The following is a 9,586-nucleotide window of genomic DNA, read 5'->3' as shown; positions in this document are numbered from 1 at the left end:
TAAAAATAATTTTATAGCGTCGATATATAGCTATTAAACGTTTTTTTTAAAGTAACACGTTGTCATAAAAAATGCCAAAGATTTAATACCCCACTGGTACAGTTGAAAATTAAGTATAAATATGGCATTTATCTAGCCATTGTGAAGTGGGGCTAATATTGCCATCCTTCCTAACGACATTTTGTTTCGAGCATTATAATTTATATCCAATCAAACATTAGATATAGCAATTTGCCCAGCCCAAAGATTCTACAAATTCGGAGTACTGGCCGGTCGGAACTGAAATATATATAAACTTTTTCAGTAGCTATAGTACATAGCCTTAATTTTACTATTTTGAGTAGCTTTTTAATCATTTTCTTTTTACAAATTCTAAAGTACATTTTGAAAGATTAAAAAAAAAAATCGCAAACCTAGGTAGAATTATATAAAATTAAAATGAGTTTATGTTTTGTAGTACACTGACAATATAAAGAGCTTTTATACTATTAAGTTAAGTTGAACAATTCACTCTTTATATCAAACCTGACGTGGCTTAAATTTCAGTTGTATACTATATAATAGGAAAGACGTAATTCTTCACTTTTAAGAGATATATATTACATAGAAGATAACAAGAATGTTAGAGTAGATTCGTATCATATTCAAGGACTTATAAGTTTTGGTAGTCATTGATCCCTACATTTTGTCATTCACTTATCTTTTTCCTAAATGCTTTATGTGGGGACGGATAGAGTTTGTGGGTATGGCCTAGATTAAATGAGAAGTTAAGATGTCATTATAGCTTGTCTAACGGAGGATCAAAGTCATCAAGACAGGACTTAACCAAAGAAAAGAAAATTAACAGTTAATTTACAGCTAATGATAGGGCCGGTATCTGAAAGAAATTTTCTTTAAGTTAATTATACTTTCATAACTTTCAGATAAACTATTGCCTCAAATTTCTTTATTTGTTTTTATAGTAGAGCTTTAATATTTGACTCCTCTAGTATCTCTAGTTTTAGTACCTAATGTCGACGTTCAAGTTGTCTAGTCGTTTCAATTAGTAATTAGTTAATTACTACGTACGTGATTTTCTTTTAGTTCTCACGTTAGCACTGATATTACTATGTATAGAAAGTCAAATAAGAACCAAGTTGCTGTGAATTTGTAGGCTTCTCTTTTGTAGTTTTTTGATTTTTGAAATCATTGAAGTTGGTCAGCAAACGTATATTTCCCAAATTTGTCTATGATTTTCAGTGTTTATGGCAGTGGTCTATAGATCTATACTATGTTGTGTTGTTTTTATTTGATTCCATAATTCCATTAATTTACAACCACATATGTGGTTTGAGATTTCTATATACATAATATTCTAGATCACAATAATATTACGTTATCTTAAAAAGTCACAACTATTTACTTAATTGATTATAGCACACAACATATTTTAATCACATATATATAATCGAGTTCAACTTGTTTGGGACAACCACATAGTCTTTGATATACAAATTACTACTAACTCAACAGATGTCTTCATTAAGATTTCCATTTAAGGACTTTGGAGCTAGAAAATTTTATTAAGACAATACATCAAACCAAAACTTATTAATTAATTAGAGATATAATTATATATCATATGATTTTAATTTGATCAAAGGATTTTATGTCAGCATACTATCATAAGTAGGCCACACCCACGTGACCTCGTGTATATATGAGAACGAAATCTTGCCAAACTTTCTTCTAGCTAGCTCCCTTTAGTTATGAAAATGAAATGCCTTATATATATATGGGGGCTAAAATCAAAATTCCAAATCATTCCCCTTCTTATCTGACTCCTAAATTCTTGAATTTTTCATAAACTCTCTATATATTAATCACAATGGATTTCTTGAATGCCCAAACTAGGAAGAACCATCTAAAATGCCACAAGAAAAGGCTCACCCAAGATCAAGTGAGGCTCTTGGAGATCAGCTTCAACTCCAACAACAAGCTCGATTCTGATAGAAAATCCCAACTTGCCCAGGAACTGGGGTTGCCACCTAGACAAGTTGCAATATGGTATCAGAACAAGCGAGCACGTTGGAAAAGCCAAAGCCTCGAGGTTGACTACAAGGCCATGCAACAAAGACTAGATAGTGCTCTAGAAGATAATGAGAAGTTGAAATTGGAAGTTGAGAGGCTTCGAAAGGAACTAAAAAAAAAAACTCAAGAAATGTTGTTGGGGTTCAACACCACAACTAATAATTATTCATCAATTTCAAGCTCTTGTGATGAAGTTGGGAGTTCATGTTTGCAGCTTCATGATCAATCTAAACATAATCATCTTGATAAGGAGCTTTATGCTTGTTTAATCGGTGATGAAGGCCACTTTGGGACACCCGATGGGCATAATTTCTTTGGTTAATCTATGTCTTGCTCTTGTCCATGATTAATTAAGCTACATATGTATATGGTAACTAATTAAGTTGAGCCTCCAAAAACGAAGGATGTTTATGTGTAAGGTTTTTCTTCTTATTATTAATATTTTAATAAGCTTTTTGTATTTATTCTACGTACTACCTTTTTTCCATTTGAAAATTTCATGTACACACAACAAATAATTGAGTTGGAGAATTTTGAACTAAATGCTATTTTATTCATTAGGCATGTGGTAAAAGTCTCAAAATTGCTCCCACGATTTACAAAGTAACCACATTGTGGGGCTAAATTGGTTTCCAAACTGACCACACCGTCCTACTTTTGCAACTATACACCTTATAAAGGCCATTACTATTTTTTGAAAAGAATTTTATTCAACTGAATCAGCAACCAACATTTACTATCACATTATATATAGTTTAATAATGTATGTGCTCTATTGTTACTGATGAGCATATGCTCTATTGTTAATGATGAGCATATAAGGGGAGTAGGCAACTTTCTTGACCTTTTAAAGAATAGCAAGATTAATTTTTTGTTGATTCTTCAGTAAGGAAATTGGCATTATTAATTATTACTGCCAGTTGGAAAATGGAGATCAAGTTTGACAAGAAGTAATTCAGGCCAAGCTATAGCTGGTCTTATTCCATATATAGTTCATCACCGTAACAAGTAACTTGGCCATCAAAAAAGTAAAGTAAAAAAGAAAAAAAAATGAGGCAATTTGAAAAAAATAATAATAAAAAAAAAAAAAAAAACGAAAAAGAAAGCTTTTACAAGATACGACGATATAATCGAAGGAAGTTTGAAGCTAAATTAGCTAATACTAGTGAAAACAAAAGTAAGTAAATTGATTTTGAAGGACCAAACTTAACTATTTTAATAGGATTACTTCTCTAATAAATAAATCAAAATTTTCAACCCGTAATAATTTTAATAAAATCTAGGGAAAACATCACTGAATACCCCTAAAAATTAAAATATTTACCCGCCCCTGCCCCTTCCCAAACTATTTTCGCTTCTACTCCCACCGCTAAATTTTTACCCGACATACCCATAAACCATTTATGATACCATCGTTGTAAAGATATTTATAAATCACGATGGTATCACGGAGGGCTAAGAGAAGGACAAAAACAATCCTCCATGATACCATCTCAAGAGAACAAGTCCTTGATCAAGTATCCTTTATAAATACCATCCAAAGATATGCATATAAGCACGACAGATCATGGGCTTTTTTTTCGAGAAAAGTGTGTCATTTTTAATAAATAAACATGATCATTTATAATACCGTCTCGGTATATTTATATACCATGATGGTGACAATTAATGAATAGTAAGACGATCTTCCATGAATCTTCCATGATATCTAGATATTTATTTATATACCATGTTGGTATCATAAGTACATCTGGATAAATATTTTTAATTTTTTTCAGGCATTTAAAGAAAGTAATGGAGTATATATAATAATTTTTTTTATTTGAGGGGGCATGTGAGATCTTTCCCCTAAAATCTACTCCAAGAGGCCAAGAGGGTGACAATTACACCTTAGGCCTTTATATTCACAGGGTCCAAAGCCAAGACCCATTAAACTCCTAGAAAGTAATGTTGGGCCATTTTTCAATAATGGGCCTAAATTCTTTTCCCATTCTGTGTTTATCATGATGTGGATTTATTTTCTTTTGTTGGATACTGATCTTATTCGGAAGATAAGGTTAGTAAGTGTTGATATTAGAACAAGGGTAAATTTCCAATAAAGTCACCCATGTACTGAGATTTGTCTATAAATATTATTTTTGTTTATTTTAGACTAGAGTATCACCCAACTATCGCTATTTTTTAGAATGTCACGTACTCAAACATAAAAGCCTCCTTCTCTGGTTAAGATGCTATGTCACATAAAATACTACTATTTTTTAATAATAAATACAAAGATATAATGCATTTACCACTTAAGCTGGTGTAATTCTTTTTTTTTTTTTTGTGTAAACAGAAGGATTTTATTTATATATTAAGATTCGTCCGTAGACATACATAAAGGAACTGATCAATATGAAATAGTTCCACAATCATCTCTATCAAGAGTAGGAGTTACAAAAGAATGAGATGCTTCAAAAACATAAGGATTGTTTCTTTCCATATCAGGTCCCATAGACTTCCTTCTGTATTCCGCCAGCAGATCTGCAACCATATTAGTTTCTCGGGGAGTGTGGTGCAGACGGGTTCCCCGATTGAAGTAGAAGTAACCGGCAATCAGTGAAGATATTTGAGTGTAATAAAGTATTGCTATTCATCGTATTTAATAATACCTGCGAATCAGTCCCTACCATTAATGACAAGAGATTTTTTGATCGAGCTAATTTTACTCCATGTAGCAATGCTAGCAATTCTGCATGAAGAGCAGATCCAACTTTTATGTTGCATGTAAAACCCATGATCCACGATCCTAGATGATCACGGAAGACTCCTCCTATGCCTCCATTTCTAGAAGTGGACTCAAATGATCCATCAATATTTAACTTTACGAAACCTTCAGGAAGAGTTTCCATGAAACAGGGATTACCTGCTTTGGAGCAATGTTTGGCTTTGCTAATGCTAGATGAAGGTATTCTAATGCATGAAAGGTAATATTATAGATGGTAGAGAAGATTCTAGGGATGGGATGGTTTCCGAAGAGTGTATGATTTCTATTCTTCCAAATATTCCAAAGAATAATTAGGGTTAGTATGGCGGTGGAACTGAGATGTTTGCCATGTACCATACTCTGATCCTTAGAGGTGCGTAACTGATGTAATTCATTATAGAAATACTGGTTGGGGATGATTATGCTGAAGTGGTTCCAAATCGAGATAGGTTTTGGACAGGAGGAAAAAATATGATGAGTATCTCCTTCAATGTGTATGCATGATGCACAAGTTCTAGAGGTAATAATATTCCTAAAGAACAAGGAAGAAGCAGTAGGAAGTTTGTTATTAAGAAGAAGCCGCGTGAATTTTTTTATTCTATTGGTAGCTTGTAGTTTCCAAATTCAATTGGAATGAGTTGTAAAGCTGTTTTGAGAGTGGTCCAGATTTGAAAGATACAGCATATAAGCGCTTTTGGTGGTGAAAGATCTATCGAAGGTACGGTTCCAAAAATACGAATCATTCTTTGGAGTAGAGATTTGCGTGCAAGTATTACGGATGAGTTATAAATGGATTGTGGGAAATCAAAAGATAATCCGAACAGGTCCCAAACATTGTTAGCAAAAATGTTGGCTACAGAGAGGTTATGTTCGGATGAGTTGAGCGGTCCGTGCATAGATCTTCGTAGGGTATGGGAGGATTCGAGCTAATTGTCCGTCCAAAGATTAATATTATTGCCAAGCCCCACATTCCATGATATGCCAGTATTGAAGAAGGGAATGGTACGTGAGAGACTTTTCCATATATAAGAATCAGACGGTTTATGGTTTAATAGGGGTTGATTTCTCAAACGAAGGTATTTTTTGAAAAGAACCTTAGCCCACAACTGATCACTATTCTTTTTAAGCCGCCATATTAAACTTGCGAGGAGGGAAAGGTTTTTGCCCGTTGTTTTAAAAATACCCAGTCCACCCATATGCTTAGGCATAGTCACAGAGTCCAAATTAAATAAGTGAATTTTCCTTTTATATGTGGTGGAACCCCAAAGGAAGTTTCTTTGAATGCGGTCTATATGGTCTCGAGTGGTTTGGGGCAGCAAACTGCATTGCATTGCATAGGTGGGAATAGACGCAATCACGCTGCATTTAATAAGGGTACACGACCTTCCAGTGATAATAGACGAGTTTTCCACCCTTTGAGTCTATGTTCATGCGGTCGATAATATATTGATAGTCAAAATTTTAGGGTGATGATTAGTAATCGGAACACCTAGGTACTTACCCACTTTAGCGGATTGTCGAATGTTTTGCATAGTCGAAAGGTCGTTTCTATCATTAAGGGAAACATTGGCAGAGAAAATAATCTTAGACTTATCAAAGTTTATTTTTTGGCCAGATTGCATAGACAGGGTATTAAAGATATGTACTATGGTTGAGACATTTGTAGAGTCAACTTTTGCTAATAATTTAAGGTCATCGGCAAAGAGTAAATGAGAGATGGGCATGCCTATTCTACTAATTTTCTTGGTTGCCAAAGTTGTTGGTGAATTGCATGGTTAATAAATCTGGTCAATGATTCCATACAAATGATGAACAAATAGGGCGATAAAGGGTCACCTTGTCTAATGCCCCTAGTGGGTGAAAAATAACTAGTAGGTTTACCATTAACAAGTATGGATATAGAAGAAGTGGAAAAACATGACATCATAAGGGCAATGATATTTTGGGGGAAGTTAAGAAGAAGAAGAGATTGTCTAATGAAAGACTATTCTAATCTATCAAAAGTGATGGGTGTAAATTATTCATGTAATTTTATACATAAAAAAAATAAGTTTTAAAATAAAACATGAATAATTATATCTTATTCTCTCATATTTTCTGACAGAATTTTACAAGAAGAAGAGTACTGCAGAAGAATAGAGAAGAAACGAATTGTCAAAGAATTAAGCAAAGAATTCAATAGGTGCAACCACAAATTCATAAGTCATAACCGTGGAGTTTTACATGTGGGAATTACAAAAGTCAACATTGGGAGAAGTTGTGAAATCCACGGGTGTCACTGCTTCATACTCACGCGTCAAGTGTTGAAACCCTTGTGTCACCTCTTCATACTCACACCCGTCAAGTGTTGAAATCCACGGGCCTTGCCTATACTCACCGTCAAGTGTTGAAATTCACGGGTGTTGCCGCTTCATACTCACACCCATCAAGCATGGGCATCAAGAAAAGAATTACAAAATTCACGGTTAAACTCATTGTCATACTCTCACCCATCAAGTAAGGTCACAGAGATGTGAGCACTCTTCAAAGAATGCATTAGTAGGGGATACACTACATTCTCCTATAAATAGAAGCATCACTTTGCTTACAAAGGAGATAATAGAATCCAATCATGAGAAAGACATAAGAAATAGTCTTTGCTCTATTTTTCTCTTCTTTTATTTTATATCTGTAGGAGTAGTATTTAATTTTTAATTTCTTTCTTACATACTCCTTAATGGAGTGGTTTCTTTTTGTTGGGATAGTTGAAGAAGCTTGGTATAATGTTATAATATTATCTTTACTTTAATTTTTTCAAGTCTTGATATTCAAATCTTTGATCTTGCTTCTTTTAGTCCTAATTCTCACGGAGGGATTAATTCAAGCTAGTTTATCGATTTAAAAATCTCAATATTATTTCATTTAGTCCTAATTCTCACGGAGGGATTAATTCAAATAATTTTGTTGGTTTAAAATTGTTATCTTATTTCTTTCGGTCTTAATTCTCACGGAGGGATTGACTCAGATAAGTTTAATGATTTGAGCGGTTTCTATTTTATTTCTTTCAGTTCTAATTCTCGCGGAGGGACTAACTCAAATAAGTTTATTGATTTTAAGAGCTAATCGCAAGAGGTCTTTATTCCTCATAACACAAATCAAGTCAAATAAGTTTTTCTATTCTTTTGTGGAATTTACCAGAATGAGATTTTATTATAATTGTACCAAGTGGATTCAACGACTCCCAACTCTTTTCTTTTTAAATTTTCTAATAAGTTGTTTATTTTATTTGAAGTAATTTATAATTTCAAAACCTCTCGTTTCATCAATTTGATTCTCTCAAATAGTACCCAAGACAATACGCATCTGTAGCCTAGGTAGTTCCAATCTCTGGGACGATATCTTAAACTATACTAGAATTGAACAATACGGCGGAATTTTCCTATGCACTTTGGCCTCGTCAAAAAGCATTTTCTAAATCAATTTTTAAAAGCATTTTCCCAAATTTACCTTTGGATTTCTTAAAAGAGTGAATAGCTTCTTGAACAATAATGGCGTTATCGACAACTCGTCTTCCGGAATAAAACTACATTGTTGGGGACTAAGATTTTATCGAGGAAGGGTATAATACGATTAACAAGGATTTTAGTGATAGTCTTATATATGGTGTTACAAAGGCTAATAGGTTTATAGTGGGTAATTTTTTCTAGGTTATTGATTTTAGGGATAAGGGATATAAGAGTCTTATTTAGATCAGGCAGAATGGATGATGAGGAAAACACATCCATACATATTTTAATAATGGCACCTTTAGAATCGTTCCTGAATTTTTGGAAAAATGTAGGATGGAGACCATCAGGTCCCGGAGGTTTAAGAGGTTGGAATGAAAAAATGGCCCTTTTAATTTCAGCTAAAGAAAGATCGGAACCCAAGGAACTACTGTCTTCGGGCGATAGAGCATTAAGGCACGGATTAAAATTCATCATGTTACAATGGTTAAGTTCTGTTGTATAAACTTTATGGAAATGATCAAGAATAGTATTGTTCATTGCAGTAGGATCAAGGTCCAATTACCTACAAAATCATTTAATCCAAGAATTCTATTTCTTCGGCGTCTACTACTGGTCGACACATGAAAAGATTTGGTGTTAGCGTCTCCATCAACCTAAAGGAAAATCAGTATAGAAGTATGCTTATTAGCTATAGCTCAGCAAAATTTGGTAGTAACTTTTTACACTAGACATGGATACATGTGTGAAAATCACTACTACAACTTTTAAGAAATACTCCTATTACAATTTGATCCCATAACTTTAAAATTATAATTAATTCAGTCTAAAAACGTTTAAAGTGAAATCCGTCACATTTATATACTAATAAGCCACTGACGAAAATATCTACATACATGTGCTTCTATTTTTTTTTTTTTTTTTTTTTTTTTTTTTTTTTAATTCTTAATTTCCCCTTTCCCTTATTTTCTGCCCTTATTTATATATGGGTAAGCTATGTGACCCATTTGGTCGTCTAGCAATTTTAGACCTAATATTCCTAAAACATCCTTCCGTGACCCTATTTTTGGTGTCTATAGCTTGCGGTGATAGGTGACTCGGTCATTTAATTCAATGAGTAAAAAATTTTGTATATATACTTACTTAATGTGTGTGAATAGTTTATTCATAGAAATATTATTTGCACCCATATAAGGTATAAGTGGGTAAATATATTATTTAATGGAGTGAGTAAATTTTTTTAAAGTAGACAAAGTGATTAAGGGAATAAATGAATTAAAAACTA

At 33.2% G+C, this 9,586-nt stretch overlaps 1 protein-coding gene across 1 annotated transcript; it reads left to right on the top strand.

Moving 5' to 3' along the window:
- Positions 1–1,734: 1,734 nt before the first annotated feature.
- Positions 1,735–2,528, top strand: LOC132044783 (homeobox-leucine zipper protein ATHB-52-like). Its single transcript, XM_059435299.1, has one exon. The coding sequence runs from the start codon at positions 1,868–1,870 to the stop codon at positions 2,390–2,392; it is 525 nt and encodes a 174-aa protein (XP_059291282.1). The 5' UTR covers positions 1,735–1,867; the 3' UTR covers positions 2,393–2,528.
- Positions 2,529–9,586: the final 7,058 nt, after the last annotated feature.

Source organism: Lycium ferocissimum, chromosome 2 (assembly GCF_029784015.1).
Source record: "Lycium ferocissimum isolate CSIRO_LF1 chromosome 2, AGI_CSIRO_Lferr_CH_V1, whole genome shotgun sequence".
Taxonomy (NCBI): Eukaryota; Viridiplantae; Streptophyta; class Magnoliopsida; order Solanales; family Solanaceae; genus Lycium; species Lycium ferocissimum.
Note: the sequence above shows the minus strand (reverse complement) of the source record. Positions and strands in the feature narration are given on the sequence as shown.